The sequence below is a fragment of the Panicum virgatum genome, chromosome 9N (assembly GCF_016808335.1).
Source record: "Panicum virgatum strain AP13 chromosome 9N, P.virgatum_v5, whole genome shotgun sequence".
NCBI lineage: Eukaryota > Viridiplantae > Streptophyta > Magnoliopsida > Poales > Poaceae > Panicum > Panicum virgatum.
In genome coordinates this window covers 73,403,540-73,418,997 of record NC_053153.1, presented here as the reverse complement: position 1 = coordinate 73,418,997, position 15,458 = coordinate 73,403,540, and the positions used below count along the sequence as shown (strand labels likewise).

General features: G+C 47.0%; 3 protein-coding genes across 4 annotated transcripts; all 3 read right to left on the bottom strand.

The window, feature by feature from the left end:
* Positions 1 to 486: 486 nt before the first annotated feature.
* Positions 487 to 1,818, bottom strand: LOC120693323 (non-symbiotic hemoglobin-like). Its single transcript, XM_039976741.1, has 4 exons — positions 1,547 to 1,818; positions 1,289 to 1,403; positions 1,054 to 1,170; positions 487 to 843 (listed from the first exon to the last, which is right to left on the bottom strand). Exons 1-4 carry the CDS (start codon positions 1,666 to 1,668, stop codon positions 703 to 705), a joined length of 495 nt encoding a protein of 164 aa, XP_039832675.1. The 5' UTR covers positions 1,669 to 1,818; the 3' UTR covers positions 487 to 702.
* A 562-nt stretch (positions 1,819 to 2,380) lies between these two features.
* LOC120687952 lies at positions 2,381 to 6,294 on the bottom strand. Of its 2 annotated transcripts, none has more exons than XM_039970057.1 (12): positions 6,043 to 6,294; positions 5,831 to 5,961; positions 5,584 to 5,647; positions 5,389 to 5,472; positions 4,999 to 5,115; positions 4,407 to 4,829; positions 3,866 to 4,272; positions 3,677 to 3,776; positions 3,535 to 3,591; positions 3,362 to 3,448; positions 3,148 to 3,276; positions 2,381 to 3,011 (listed from the first exon to the last, which is right to left on the bottom strand). In XM_039970057.1, exons 2-12 carry the CDS (start codon positions 5,851 to 5,853, stop codon positions 2,625 to 2,627), a joined length of 1,878 nt encoding a protein of 625 aa, XP_039825991.1. In that variant the 5' UTR covers positions 5,854 to 5,961; positions 6,043 to 6,294; the 3' UTR covers positions 2,381 to 2,624. The 2 variants fall into 2 exon arrangements, with proteins under 2 accessions (XP_039825991.1, XP_039825992.1); XM_039970058.1 differs by having other exon boundaries at positions 6,047 to 6,294.
* A 3,028-nt stretch (positions 6,295 to 9,322) lies between these two features.
* On the bottom strand, positions 9,323 to 13,874 carry LOC120687953 (probable E3 ubiquitin-protein ligase ARI2). Its single transcript, XM_039970059.1, has 7 exons — positions 13,408 to 13,874; positions 13,267 to 13,299; positions 12,881 to 13,157; positions 11,734 to 12,214; positions 10,236 to 10,784; positions 9,991 to 10,163; positions 9,323 to 9,843 (listed from the first exon to the last, which is right to left on the bottom strand). Exons 1-7 carry the CDS (start codon positions 13,579 to 13,581, stop codon positions 9,692 to 9,694), a joined length of 1,839 nt encoding a protein of 612 aa, XP_039825993.1. The 5' UTR covers positions 13,582 to 13,874; the 3' UTR covers positions 9,323 to 9,691.
* Positions 13,875 to 15,458: the final 1,584 nt, after the last annotated feature.

Here is a 15,458-nt window from a genome sequence, read left to right as displayed (position 1 = left end):
ATATCACCTTGACAGACTATTTCACCCAGGCTGGGGACCACAGAGTTTGGTGTTGTTTATTTTTGCGTGCAGGTAACCTAGAGTTGCTAGAAAAGAAAGCTGTCAAAGTGCCCACGTGCAAAGGTTTCCTAAAATAGTAAGGCCGTGCTATTGGAATATATTACGGTCGGCCGTAATATAGCCAAGTCCTTTTTTAAATGGTGGTTTTTCTCGAACAGTTACCGGTGTTTCTTTTTTCAAGGTAACTGCTACCAGTGGTTGACTATGGTAATGGTACAGATTTCAATCTTATAATCCATGCCAAAGGACATAAAATATTACTATTTTAACATTTTTCCTTTCATGTATTTATTTATTTAAAATTATAATACATAATTAAATTGTCGAAAAAACGTCCAATACCTTTTGTAAACCTACATAGCACGTGTACAGTTTTTTAAGAAACATCTAATATAAGAAGCTGCAAACACACGTTACACGCATAAGTGGCTACAAGCAAGTTGCATCTTTATTCCGTGCTCGTCGCAATATACATGCTCTCGCCATGCAAATTAGTACATCACACTTTTCTCCATCGAGAGAATTGGAAAATGCACAAGACGATTGACAAAGTCAAAACGGAAAAAATAGCGATGAAGAACTTGGAGATGGTGGTGCATCGTAGGGGGAACTCGGAGGCCGAGTATGTAGCAGCATGCAGCATCATGCAGCAGGCTTCATCTCCTGCTTGATGGCCGCCACGAGCTGGTTGTAAGCCTCGCTCCAGGCGTTCTTCATCTCCAGGCTCCACATGTCGGCGGGAAGCGCCTCCTTTATCGTCTCCAGCAGCGCGAACCTTGTCACCTGCATCGTTATCAACAAGCGCACGGTCAAGCTAGACTAAACCAAGGCTTCTTGGTGCCTTTGGTTTCTATATGGAGAATGTCAACAACACAATCTAGAAGACTAGCTAGATTGCATTGCTTTCTATATATATCCCTGTCATCCCAGTCCCAGGTCAGAAATTAAAGGGGATGATCGAGTTGGTTGGGGTGGTTGGGTTGGGCGACTTGCCTCGAAGTGGCCGTCGGCGACGCCGTACTTGAAGTGCGTTGCGCCCAGCCGCTTGAGCGTCGTCTCCCTGACGGTGACCTTCCCGGCCTTCCGTAGCTGCGCTGCCGCCTCGCAGGTCTGCGGCATTGACAGCGACACGCGCACGCGTTCCTTGTCAGACCTTATTGAAAATTTGTTTCCACAGCCACACATCGATCGGGCTCATTACTAGCGCGAGAGAAGAACGAACGTGTACCATGACGAAGACGGACATGGCGTGGGTCTTGAGCTTGGGGTTCTTCTCCAGCGGCACGTCGGAGTCGCGCAGGAACGAGAACATCTGCTTCGCCGACGGCGCGATCTCGAAGATCCTGCGGGAGCAACGTTAACGCCCGGTTCGGTTGCAGATCGAATTATCAGGCAAATGCAAATATGCAATGCGCGCGGATGCGACGCGATGAGCAGGGGGAGAAAGTTGATCGATGCTCGATCGATCGGCGCTACGATGACGTACTTGAGGAAGAAGCGGAGGCCGAGGTCGGCCGAGTCCTTCTTCATGAGGGCCCACGACTTGAGCACCAGCGCCTCCTGCTCCTCGCCGAAGATGGCCGCGCCGTTCCCGTCAGCGAGCGCCATGCCTCTTCCTGCTGCTTTGTTTGTCGACTCGGCTTGCTAGTATCTTTGGTGGTGTAAAACACAGGTACTACAATTTGTGTGCGTGCGTGCGTAACCGAGCCGAGCACTGGACAGTGGTGGATCGACGAATGTATCTGTGTGATTCGGGCCGAGAGCTGGGGCGCAGGTTGATATAGGTCAGCCGGCCCAGGCCTGGGGCGGCCCTTGGGGCACCTGAGGAGCCAAGACGCGAGGACCGGGCACCACCACCAGCGGCTATGACGCCTTGCTCCTCCTAATCTTGGGATGGAGTCCAGCCCGAAAACCGTGTGCCGCGGCGACAAAGCGAGGATGGGTTGGGGTGCAAGCGCAGCGTGCAGCAGCGGCTGAATAACGTGGGCGGCTGGGCGCGACCAAAACAGCGGCGGGGTTTGGCCGTTTGGGAATCCAAGTCAATTCCTCGTTCCCTTCCTTCTGTCTTGCCCACCAAGAAGCAAGGAGGGCCAGTTGCGTTCGTTTCGTGCTCGCCAAAGGGGTGTCCCGGCCAGGCCAGTGACGGTACGCTCCACAAACACCGGGCGAAGAAAGTAAGTGCCCGGCCTTTCTTGGGCCACTTTCCGGTCGGTCAGGTCAGGGCGGGAGCTAGCGGCACTGTGAACAGGCCCTGTGCCTGTTCGGAAATGTTTACGGTTGCTGCAGGATCGAAATGATTTCTGTGAAACCTCTGTAAAACTTCTTCAGAAAGCTCCTGCTTGAGGTGGGGAATTCAGGCGCCACTATTCACTATTGACAGCAGATCGAGCGCATACCCAAATCAGATGTGTTTTCTGTCCATCTCTCTGTACATCCATCCATATCCCCGCGGTCCCGCCCGGTTCTCACATCTCGTTACACGTTCGTTGGGCCAGCCTCGGCCGTCGGCGTGACGGCCCGGCCCGGCCCGGCCACGGGGCCCACGGTGATCTGACGGGCCACGATCACGGATCCGCACGCAGCGCGCCGCCTTTCTCGAGCTGCCGCCCGCACGCGGGGGACCCGCCGCCGCCGCCGACCAGCTCCTTGGCCAGCAGGTACCTGAACGCCAGGTTGTGGGGCTTCCACTCCACGCCGGGGAAGCCGCCGCGCGCCCGCCCGGCCTGCTGGCTCCGGCGCACGGCGCCCCGGAGGCCCTCGGGAAGGTGGCACTTGACCGCGGCCACCACCTCCGGCGCGCCCAGCCCGGCGTCCCGCGCGTACAGCTCCAGGGCCTTGGGGAGGATGATCTTGTGCTGCCCGCGCCCGCGGACGCCCACGTTGGCGCGGATGTACTCCTCCTTCGCCGCCTCCAGCTGCCGGAACAAGCTCTTGGGGCTGTACAGCCGCACCTGATCCATGGAAGGGGGACAGTTGATTGGAAGGAGATGAATCAATGCTCCGCAGCCGGTACGTAAATGTCCGTGCGCCGTTGGGAGTTGAGGCGCGTTTGGGTGTGGTGTGTGTGTTTGATGCTGCACTACGTACCACTGGGTCCGAGTAGCTGCCGGAGGAGAGTGCGAAGTGGACCAGCGACTCCGGCCGGTCCACGGCGAAGCCTTGCAGCTCGTCCTTGTCCCTGGACTTCCATTTCGGGTAGAGCAGCAGCCTAAGCCACTGAAGGATTTTCATTCAATGGAGCAATGTTAGGCTAAAAGGCCTGCTGGGGAGGTAAAATCAAGCAGGAGGCAGCAGAACAAACCTGTCCGGAAGAGTGTGATCGGCAGCACAAGATCTGGTACTCTATCAGCTCGGCGTTCACTCTTTGGCCACTAATGTTGTAGGATACCTGTGCCGCGAAACAGGGTCATCAGAATGAGATACAGGCATGTCATTGTATATCTGAATGTGGCAATTTGAGGGTTCTCTTTCCACCTTGGTTAGCAGAATCCTCTTACTGTTACTCTGTGGAATCCCGTATTCGATATGGGCCTGAAAGTAACAAATATTCAGATTGAACTCCATCTGTTGAAAAAGTAGAGTAAGATGTCGAGGTACTGGGCATGAAATTAGTTACATGCATCATCATAGCATTGTGCACATTGATCCAGAAAGCAAGCTTCTCTTCATGTTTCATCCCACTGAGATCAGCAGTTTCTAGCAGCTGTACAAGTGACCTACAAAGTGGCATTATTCAACTAGTTGTATGGATCAATTTATTCAACTATAAAAGGAACTGGGAAAAAATCAATGGAAAGATACTTACATATATTTGCGTAGCATATCTTTAACATCAGCAGACCTCTGCTCACCCTTGCAAAGAGCAGAAACCTCAACCACAGAATCATATTGTAGACCCAACTCCCTTGATTCACCTTTGCCTACTGCGTTCTCCTGCCATGCCTCAATGAAGCTCTCTTTTCTGCACCTGGGGCTCCATATATCTGCAGTATATTTCGAAGATAATCCACTGGCCGATGAAAAGGATGAGCACGGTGAGGGGAAGAAGGCATGTTGCACTGTGGGTACGTCTCTCAGCCGTATGTATATAGCAGCAATGCATTTAATCATGTCCTCGGATATCTTGTTAGGCGTCTGAGGAACATGATCTGCAACCCTGGTCCCCAATATATCTGCCAAACTCACTATACCAGAATCCATGCACTTCCCTTCCTGATCATCAAAGATAATCATGTTAGAATTTCATAGATCAAAATTGCTACTATACAGCATTTCCAAGATAGATCCTGCATTAAACTAATTAAAATAATTGGAACAAAAGAGAGGTTTCAGACATCATTATGTACCTCAACAAAAGATAGAGGCGAGGTATGGCATGGTTTCAGAGCTCTAGCAAGATTGTTCGCTGAAGGAGATACCCTAACAGAACGGTGCAGAAGTGAGGAATGGCTTCGTCCAATATTGGTCTTTTCATGGTTAGTTTCACTTGTAGAAGTTGTAGTTGCAGGTGTCGACTTGCGTGCCAGGACCATTCGGCTTGACTGCACCAGTTGATGCTTCCTTGGGGTTGAGAAGTCTAGCTCTGAAGCTTCTGATAGTATACCTGAAAAAGACCTTGCCGGTTGCCTGTCATTTTCCATGTCACAAGAAGAATTCACAGGGCAAAGTTGTTGTTCAAAGGCCTTTCGGTAGAGGGTCAGGAGATGTTGCTCCAAGCATATGACCTCTAGCTCTAGTACTGCTATCTCCTTTATTAGCTCCTCCGTAGGCTGTGATATCATGGAAGAAAGAAACTTTCTATGAGACTTTAAAAACTCTATCTTCAGATAAACTTGCACAGTGCAATTCAAAAATCAATCATTTCATGAGATGTAAATATTTTCTCTTATTTTCTTTTTCTCTCATTCCAGAATCACTACATTGGAAAAGGAGTTTCACCTTTGGAATGCAGCTCTCATTTGATGAAAGAATAGAACAAGGCTTGTAACCTAGTGCTTTCTCAAGAGCCCGGCGCATGACAAATTGATCATTTAGTCGCTTCTCAAGGACTTGAACCTGCGGAAGCAGCATCATAAGTATCAGAACTGAAACGAAATATCATAATAAACATATTGTGAGAATAAATTGTGCTATCCAGGGAGTTCCGAAGTATCTATAACAATTTTAATCTTGACATTCTTGTCCTTACAACTTCAAACAGATAACGAGGAGCAACTCTGGAACTTTTTGAAAGAGATCTAAAACGAGCAACCATCTATGGCTAAGGTCCTAAGGAAGGAACATTTTAAGACAAACTGAAGGGGGGAAAGAGCAGATCTCTGATTTTACCTCTCGTTTCAATGAGCATGGAAGCTCAGCTGGACAGGACGGCATCTTACTGGTGCTGTTCTGATCCTTCAGTTCCCCGGCATCCTTCCATGCAGCAGAAATGGTAAGGGAGGCAAACATAATAGCAGAAATCGGACAATTTCTATCAGACAAGAGCTAATCTGACAACCTTTTTCTCAACAACCGCAAGCTTACCTGCTGTTCCTGAGCAAGGCACCTCGGGGAAGAAGAATCCACACTATCCATTCTGACAGAATCACTGCCAATGCGAATTCCCCAAGAGCATTAGCCAGGAACCGCTTCTAAAAAAAAAAGAGCATTCTTTCCTGGCCGAGACTAATTTCGGCAACTTGACACCAACAACTACTCCAAACAGGGTTTTGTGGGAGCAAAGCTTAAATACGCAGTTCGTCAAACTGCATAATGCAAACAGGGTGCGCACCTCTTGGAGCGGCCGTGAGACATCGCTAGCCAGGAAGAAAGCTACGAGGCTACAGCTCCTCCGCCGGCCGCTGCCACAGAGCTCAAGGAGGCCTCCCCCATTGTGACCTTGCTCGAGCAAGCCGCTGGAATCTGTCCCGGCATTGCAGGTTAGTGAACCGAGACGAGGAGATGGTACTGGTAGAGACTATAAAGGGGAGAGCCAGCATCTACCTGCCTCACAGGTGAATCGTCCACGGCAAGCGGAAGCTGGAGTTGTTGCCGAGGAGTTGATCACCTGCTAAAGCCTTGACCTGCTGATGCTTTTGCCTTTTGTTTCTCCGCTGAAAGTTCCTTCTTCCCAGGCCCCCTCCCCCTGCTTCCTGTGAGGTGGGAGGACAGCTGAGAGGAGGACGAGGACCGGAAGGTGATGAACTTTGAGGCACTCCCCTCCACTCCACTCCACTCCACCGCGCCCCCACTACACTGCAGGTACAGTGGTGGTGAGACTGTTCCTGAGATTATATCAGAACAGCACTCCGGATCGGTACTGTGTCCGGCTATTCCGATGCTTTTATTTATTGTGGCAAGTCCCTTGTATATGTTTATGTCTGTCTCATTTACTTACCAACTTCTTTTCTATTTTATGCTTATAGGTAGAGAGGCCAGAGCTCAGAGAAGGGCCTCACTCTATTCTATTCTATCCAGATCTGTCTCATTTACTTTTGTTTTATGCACGCAGGGTAATTTTTACTCCGTCCAAGGCTGCTGACCTTTTCACCTCTGTCACTTCATAATCGTCCTATCAGAAAAATCGATTAGTAAATAATAACAGAATCTTCTGCCACATTTGAGCATCTGCTGTTTAGCGAGGAAGTTTTCTTTCCTTCTTTTCATTGAAAGATGAGTTCCACCAAAAGGTTAAAACATCAGGGTTTTTAAGCCATTTCCTGAATGAGATGCTCCTCTTTCGGACGGTAGAAAGGGTTATCCAAGACCATTGTTGTACGCGAGTTTTTGCTCGGCAATGATGGGATGAGCAGGTCACATGCAGATAAAAAGGACTGCAAGCAACGGGAGCAGGACAGTGGCATGCATGGCTTTTGTTTGACCTGTGACCGACCCTGCTCCGGTAATTGATGGAGCTCGTCCTATATGGCTAGCTAGGATGTCTTGCACACGACCACACGCCGCAGAGCCACAGGCGTGACCGAGTTCGTGCCGGGGGCACCTAGTGGCATGGAAAGCCAAGGACGCGGCCAAGAAAACGGGCAGGCCGCAGGCCACAGCCACTGCGGCGGCATGCGGGTGACCGGGCGCCACTCCGTTGTCATCTCGCCGCCTAGAAAGAGGCGCTCCTTTGCCTTGACGCGCACTGCTCGACTGCTAACCCAGCTGCGACCTGCGCCTCCAAAAGAAATTTTTTGGCGGCTCATGGTGCCAGTGCACACTGGTACTAGATCACAAGGTCGTCGTCACAGGCGCTGCCATGATGCTCCAGCAGATCCTCATGTCTGGAGTCTAGAGATCAGGACCAACCAACCGTAGCTATAGCTAACATTTCCTGCTCCTCGCTCGCTCAAATGGCTCGACAAATCCTTGGCTGTCCAGTGAGCAGTTACAGCTACAAGCAGTGAGGCTGTCCAGTATCGATCAGTGTGTCTTGGATACAAATTTCCCAAAAAAAAACCATTCCCAACGCGCGGCGACCGCACACATGGCTCGATCGCTTTGTTTTTGGGCAAGTAGCACGGTGAGGATACATGCCAAGCGCTACGCCGAAGGGTATATCGGCCGGATTGGTAGGTGCTCAATGCCATCTGCAGTGTGCCCCCGGGCGTCACGTAGCCGCTTGTCACGGAATCTCGGGCGCTTTGCTTTGGGGTGCCCTAAATCCCAGCGCGGTTTAGCTCTTAGCTGTGGGCTCGGCGCCAGGCACTAGCCAAGGTGAGCATGCGCCCCTCCAACTGTTGCAGGAGCAGGGAGGGATGCAGGGGCACCCGGCAGCATCCCTGTCTCACATGCGCGCTGCGGGTACAGCGCACGCGCAGTACAGCACCATCTGATCGGCCTCTTTTGGTCTGCACAACCAATCCATCACGCCTTCGCGATTATCAGGGAGCAAATAATTGCTGCCCAAAAGATAAAAAACTTTTTTTTGAAGAAACTACGAGATAAACAAATAATCTTTTTTTTTGAAAAATTATAAGCAAATAATCTCGAACAAGTTTTGGGCCACCTTTCTTAGCTTAGACGTGTATTGTAACGTGGGTAGGGTAATGAGCTGGTTTCTGTGAACTGGAGTAGCCACTTGTTGCTGCGTCTCCGGCTGTCCGAGAGGAGGCAGCCGACCGAAGGCCGGCCTCAGGAAGCACGCTACCGAAGGCCGGCCGCAGGAAGCACGCTCCCCGCCTGGGCTGCAATGATTTTCGCCGCGACCGGAGCGAGGCAAGGCAAACCACCAGCGCTAAGATCCAAATGATGCTGCCAATGACGGGCCAGGGAAGCCGTGCCAGCCGTGACGACAAGGGGAACCTTGGGGTAACCCTACTTATCCGCGTAATAAAATCTCAGTGGGGAGGGGATTAATAAAGAAACGCCCCGGCGACAGACATGCTCGAGGTTTCATGTGCTCTTGGACCCCCTTTCTCCCCTCTACCGCTGACGCGTCCGGCTACTGGTGGCTGTAAACAATCGCTGCAACTCTGGAAGGAGTAGGTGATCCAAGTGAGATACCAGCGGTAAGAAGCCACTAAAGCCAGAGGTGTGGTGGTGATGCGCTCATGCCACATTGGAAACCACAGCATCCCGGAGGCATTTGATTATGGAAGCCGTCTCTGGCCGAGATCCAGAAAGATTCTTTCCATCGGTTCTCCAAGCTGTCAGAGGCTAAACAAGCTTACCAGCAGCTGGAGTGAACGCTCCGGCCGTGGCAAATTGGGGCGTCGTATTAGCGAGGTCAGAGGGCTGCAGAGCTCGAGCGAATTTCTCTTCTGCTAGTACAGTGGTACATGGCAAGCTAGTAGTAGCTAGAGACTTAACAAATTGAGGGACAAATGTTTCCTTGTGAAGAGGACAATATAGAGTGTTCTTCCATGCACTAGAGTCTCAAGTGTGTGCATGGTACAGGAGGCCGCCACCCGATTCCGATGAATACCCATACGCGCCTCTTTGCATGGGTTTCTAGAAAGCTATCATGGCTAGAAGCTACGATTCAACGCACGGTCCAAGTCTTGACAATATGCTGCCTAGCCGTGCAACGACGACGGCCCTGGAGTGCATGAAGAAACAAATAGAGTCATCTTGCAGCGCCTCCCGTCGTCACAGTTCATTATACAAATCTGGCATGCTCAAGCCCAGAAAACCGAGATTTTCAGAGTTCGAATTTAAAATTGGCCTAGAAACTAGCAGGTCTTGGACCAAGATGTTTGGCTGCTGCCACAAAGAGGGCACATTTAACATGACAAATCTGTAGCAATTTTAAGACAGTCTACATTTCCTCTAAGACCACCCATTAACAGGAAATAAACACCACATTCGGGTCAAAAACCACTTCATTCACCATGCTGCATACATTGTATTTGGAATTAGCAACACAAGCACGGTAAAGTTCTGTTCCAAAATACCCTCATCTTGGCTGAGGGGTAGAACTAGTTTTATCAGAACTATCAACATTGGCTTCAAATCCTGTCATGATATGCATGATATCATGTAAAAGCTACTCTATTTCTTGGGAACCGAGCACCGGCGTAAAATTTGCAATCAAGGTACTCTATGCTGGTAAGGCAGCAAAAAAGCAGTATTTTTCCTTTATGTAGCTGAAGAAGCCCAGGTCAGCTGTACAGTTCCAAGGAATGTCCTTCATCCATCAGGTATTTTAGTTTCAGATCTTGTCCACCACTTCAGCTGGCACATTGAGATCAAAAAGTGCACCACCACCATTGGCATCTGGCCTATCTCGCTTGTGAGGGCGCACCCTATTATCAGAACTCGAGCCATGCAACTCCAGACCCCGCTTTCCTAGGATAGTTGATGCTGCACAGCAAATGGAAATACAAATCAGCAACTCAAAATAAATAGATGGGATAGTTACACTGCTCTAGGTATGGTGATGCTCTCCTATGATCGTAAGCTGAATTAAGGAAATGCTATATGAAATACCATATTCGTTATTATGCATACCATGTTGGCTCCTGTGTTCATCCTGACTACGTTTTGTTGATTGCGAACTTTGTTCAGCTGAATCCCAGCTAATGTCGAGCTCTGATGCCCTATCAAGACCCTTGGATTTGTATGGAGCAATGTTGTGAGGTGTGCGCAGAGGATACAACAAATCATTCTCAATGCACTGATACCTGCAAAAATAGTAAAATTAGTACAATAATTTATATATGGACTGCCAAAACTTTGTTGACAACAGTTCTTACATTTGCTTGCAGAGCCTATCTACCACATTGGAGAGATTGATGACATGCTTCATTGTATCAATAACCTCATCATCAGTAAAATTTTGAAAATCCTTCTCAAGAAAACCAGACAGTCTTTCAACATTAAATTCTAGTTGCTGCTGCTGATCCTCGAATAAGTTTTGCTTCAGTTCTCTTTCCCCAGGAGTCATCTCATCCTTGAAAATCTCATCACCAAACATGTAGAATGCAAATGGATAAGAATACGAAAGAACACGCCTTGATCGGAATAACCTGTTTAACCCATTTATCACCCAGGAGTAATCTTTTATCTTGGACTCCTTATTTTCAGAAATGGATATCTTCCCCTGGATGTCATTCTTCAGCTTTGCTTCCTGCTTAAGAGAGTCAGTGTGAGCCTTGTATCTGTTGTGGTAGTGCATATATCTATAGAGGTCTCTCCTTGCTTGCTCTGTCTTCTTAGTCTGATCATCAGTGAACCGGCCACAACTGTGGCCACTAATACTTGACCATGTATGATCTCTACCAGTAGCACCACCACATAACCAACTACATTCAAAAGTATCACATAAAAAAAACTTAATCAATAAAGGAAAAGAGAATAAGATCTCGAAAGAGAAAGAAAAACAGAAAGCAACATCAATCTGGGCATACAACTTTTAGGACAACATAATGGGAAACCAAGATTAACAGTTAACATAACTTTTCTACCAATCTGCCACATGCTCATGAAGAGCCCATCTAGACTCCTGGCAAATGATTAGGTTTTAATGCTCCGTGTAAGCGTATGCCATATGATCTACTTCTTATAAGGGCAGTGCTACTAGCCAACTACTGCATCAAAGCCTCTAGTGGATCCGATTATATAGAGAACTTTATTGCATTCACTAAGGAATTTGCAACCACGTCATGTGCTCACATCCTATAGAGTATTTAGCATACACAGTTAAGAGCAGTAACATATATGCTTTTTCTCAAAGCTGTGCCATACCTACGGATCATCTCATAGGCAAGCTTCCAATCAGCCCTAATGAAACAGTAACTAACTAATCAAAGAACTAATGCTATCTGCCTTCTAAGCATTTAATTATATGTTTGTGGTTTAGATCTTGAGACAAACACCATAGTATGTTCTCTTGGCAATAGTTAAACTATGTAAATATTCCATAAATGGCAACCCAATAGTTCGTGCATGATAATCTACAGGATTTTGATACAAGAAGATAAATTCATCAGATTCGTTCACAAAACAACTTGCAACTAGATGTGAAATGGAGACGCTGACAGAAGAATAATTTATAAATCTGAAACATAAAGACATCCAAATGGAGCTACTTACTCATTGATTGGAAATCAAAAAGAAAACGAAACTAAAAGACAAGAATACAGTGTTATATTGCCAACGACTTCATTACAAAGAATGCCCTCATCCACTCGAAACAAGTCTAACAAGTGGGAATTGGAAGATGCAATGCTGAAGAACAATACGGAATCTCACCAGAACGCTTGTCCACAAATACATGCAACCAGGTTGCAGCCACCATTCTTTTCCACAGGTTTGTGACACTTGGGACAAGGTTTAGTATTTACTGTTATCCAATTCACTGTTTCTGATTCATCACGGCATTTCTTGATCCAGAGCTCCCACATCATGCAGGAACACGGTGAGTGTGCTTGTAAGGAACAATTAAAACAAAACTGGCATCCACATGTGCATTCCACCTCACAATAAATATCACCTTTGACACGTATAGCGTTACCACAATGTGGTATGCTTGGGCACCACTTTACCGTATCATTATCCTCAATATATGATTCCAGCAAAAATCTTTCAAAGCGTTCTGCAAGGTCTGGTCTCCTTGCAATGACTAGTTTCCGGATTACTGCCTCATCACAAATAGCATTGCACTTTGGAGCCATGCACCTGACACGCCGGCTCTGGCCCTCATTTATTTTCAAAATGAAATATTCAGTCCAACCTAGGTGAAGGACACGAAATGCATGGTAAATAGTTAAACAGGAAGAAACTAGTGCAGCAAAGCTAATTCATAGAATGCTATCCCCCTTTTGCTCCTTATGCATGTAGAGCTAAAACTATTTCATTGATATAGAGCTAAAACTGCAGCAATAAAATTCAAAACCCACTCTAAATAGCAAATTCAGATAAAATCCATAATGAGTCTAGTATGAATTGACACAGCATTCTCGAAAAAGTGCACAAAAGTATGCAATGATTTAAAGCAACTATGACATGAGAATACATACAAATGACAAGTAATACCTCCTAGTCTCCTAGGTCAGTTTTATGCATGATGTCCAAATACAGATGCCCCAAAATGATAGAAGTGAGCTAAAGGACGAAACAATGTTTAACCATTTTGTTGCTACTATGAGGTTCAAAAGCTGTTAGCAAACAAAGCAGCTTCTCATACCATGATAGTATGATACCAAACATATCTTGCAACTCCTAATGGATAAGAACCAGACCGTTAATTAGCATAATTATCAAGAGGTGTCATTCATCCAATTTCTATGCTCGGAAAAATGCATTACACAGTTTCTCTATCGGAATCTAATAAGTGGAACACATGCAAAAGTTAAAAATGCTGGAATCAACTGGGTCACCCTAAACGGACATTACTTACAATCGTTGCAGTAGTTGTGGCCACAGTCCATCTCGGAGGCAGCCGAGGGGGGCACATCTTCGTAACAAACATCGCAGGTCACCTCCGTCGAGGAGGATGGGCCGGCATTATTGGCGTACTGGAGAGGAATACCAGCCTCTGAGAAGAGCCTGTCCCTGCCCTTTTGATCTAGAAGCTCGAAAATCCTCTCGACGTCCCACCTGTAGTGGATGAGGAGCGTCCGGGCGTGATGCTCCCTCAACCCTAGCAGCTCTATCACCTTCCTGAGATCCTCTCTCTACAAACCCACAAACGCCCAAACCACAAAACGAAATTGAAGGGGAAAAAGTCAGCACCGGAAATAGCTTATAGTGTGGAAACCGAACGGGGAGAGCTCCCGCAGTCACCTGTGCCAACAAGAGGGATTCCTTAGTGATCACCTGCAACGAGCACGAAGCGAGGAAGGAATCCGTAAGGAAAAGGAAGCAATCGGGGTAGTCCAGCGACGGAGAAAGACGGGAGGGCCGAAAACAGCGCAGAAAGCTTACGGATGGGGAGGACCAATGGCAGTCCTCGAGGTGCTCGTCCTCGAGGACCTGGAGGACGGACTCTTCTAGGGCGTCGTCTTCCTGATCGCTAAGGTAGCAGTCGTCATCGTCTTCCTCCTGCTCCAATTCAGAGAAGGAAACCGGCGGCGAGGCCTCCTCGGCACCGCGACCCATCTGGCGACACCGATCGGATCCGCCCTCGAATCGAAACGGCCGGCGGTAGGACCCCCTCGCGCGGAATAGTGGGAGCAGATTGGCCGAAAGGGTCGGGTGCAAGAGGCGGCGCGGGCGGGGGCGGTGAGGGTTAGAGAAATCGCGGCGCGGGCGGCGCGCGAATGGAGGAGAGAGATGAGGGCGGCGAAGCTTAGACGGGAAGCCAGGGGGGAGGCCGGCGGCGCAGGCGTTGCGGGTGTGGCCGGAATTGGGGAAGGCTGGGCTGGTGTATTGCGGCGTGGTGGTACAAGTGAGGAAAATGAAAGGGGGTAAATGTAAAAGTGGGCACGATAGGCGATAGCATACGATTGCATTTCTTTTCTTTTTTTTCTTTTGAGATTCATTGCATTTCTTATTCGAGTGGGTGAAGGTTTGGACTCTCTTATTTGTAGGTGATAGGATTTCGATTCGAACTCACAACTCACAAGCCGCGGATAGATTAACCATTTCAACTCAAAAGGCATGATGTTAGTAGCTTTACATTCCATTTGGTATTTTATGAAGTTGAGAATTAGTTATCCGTCACGGCCAGCTTAAAACGACCCAATAGTAATGTACATGCGCATGTTTAGCATCATTTTAGTATTCGAGCAATTTATAAGCAACTTTTATCCTTCAGTTATAGCAATTTCTCATTAAATTTATCACATGAAAACAAGGACGAAATTGTCAGTACGACACTTATATACAAGCTCGCCACACGAGGGATTCTTTATAGCCGACATATGTAGAGGGAAATTTTAGTGTTCGCTGATCCAACATGATGGTATCGTTTGAAAATAACACGTACGCCATGCAGTGAATTTGGATGCAAATAATGAGATTGTTCGTGCAAATTCTTTTTTTTAAGGCAAGTCTTAGGATTAGGAAAAAACTGAACCCCATGGGCTAAATATGCCCCTTTGTTCGATGGGCCTCCATGAGTTGCCCGTTTTGTGGATCACTATCCGCAATAGGCGCAAGCAGAAAAGATGTGGTGTCGTGGGCTGCATGCCCCTTGGCCCTCCCTTGCTTACTGGGCCTCCATGGGCTGTCCGTTTTGGGTTTTGGCGCTTTTTTCATTTTTATATTTAAGAAAAACAAAATTTCAAAAATATATGCCGAATAGGGAAATTTTCAAAAATGGGTGTCTATCGCTCCCGACAGGCCCTGTCGCCCATCCAGTTGGCGACATGACCTAAATGTAAAAAAAAATATTTACATTTAGGTCCTGGCGCCCAAGGCGCATTAAACAGTGAACTTGTAAAATTGATCAATGAATACAAACTCAACTGTTCTGGATTCTATGAAACAATATCTACAACTTTTGTTACATAAAGTTTTTCATTTGATCAATATATCTTACTCTATTTTAAATACCAGTTTAATGCACTTTTATTTAAATCTCAAGATCCATCCTTTGGATGTATGTCATCTTTGGCCAGAGTGTTTGAATATGGTGAGAATAGGCTTGCACAAAATTGGTAGGCCCAGAAAACATTTCTAAAATAAGTTTTTAAATTAGATCTTGCAATATGTCTAGTTTAAATGTGTTATTTATCCATGCTGCTATACTGAGTATTATAAACCATAACTTTTACAGTACCATTATTTTATTTCCTAAGAGCTATAAAAAAAGTTTGGTAAATTTTAGATAAGCACAACTAGATCAAATGAATTATTTCAGATTTCTCTAAGTACAAGAACTATTTTTCTTGATTTAGATACATTGATCAAATGAAAAACTTTATGTAACAAAAGTTGTAGATATTATTTCATATAATCTATAACAGTTGAGTTTGTATTTTTCCGATTTTTCTACGATTTTATATCAATTTTACAAGTTCACTATTTAATGC

Excerpts from the sequence above, each read along its gene's own strand:
- LOC120693323 (XM_039976741.1), bottom strand. The coding sequence starts at position 1,668 with ATGGCGCTCGCTGACGGGAACGGCGCGGCCATCTTCGGCGAGGAGCAG. Across the intron at positions 1,404-1,546 it reads GGCCTCCGCTTCTTCCTCAA|GATCTTCGAGATCGCGCCGT; the intron begins GTACGTCATCGT and ends TTGCTCCCGCAG. Across the intron at positions 1,171-1,288 it reads CCATGTCCGTCTTCGTCATG|ACCTGCGAGGCGGCAGCGCA; the intron begins GTACACGTTCGT and ends TCAATGCCGCAG.
- LOC120687952 (XM_039970057.1), bottom strand. The coding sequence starts at position 5,853 with ATGTCTCACGGCCGCTCCAAGAG. Across the intron at positions 5,116-5,388 it reads CATGCTCATTGAAACGAGAG|GTTCAAGTCCTTGAGAAGCG; the intron begins GTAAAATCAGAG and ends CTGCTTCCGCAG. Across the intron at positions 3,777-3,865 it reads GATATGCTACGCAAATATAT|GTCACTTGTACAGCTGCTAG; the intron begins GTAAGTATCTTT and ends GCCACTTTGTAG.
- LOC120687953 (XM_039970059.1), bottom strand. The coding sequence starts at position 13,581 with ATGGGTCGCGGTGCCGAGGAGGCCTCGCCGCCGGTTTCCTTCTCTGAA. Across the intron at positions 12,215-12,880 it reads CCACAACTACTGCAACGATT|GTTGGACTGAATATTTCATT; the intron begins GTAAGTAATGTC and ends TCCTTCACCTAG. Across the intron at positions 10,785-11,733 it reads ATTTGTGGACAAGCGTTCTG|TTGGTTATGTGGTGGTGCTA; the intron begins GTGAGATTCCGT and ends TTTTGAATGTAG.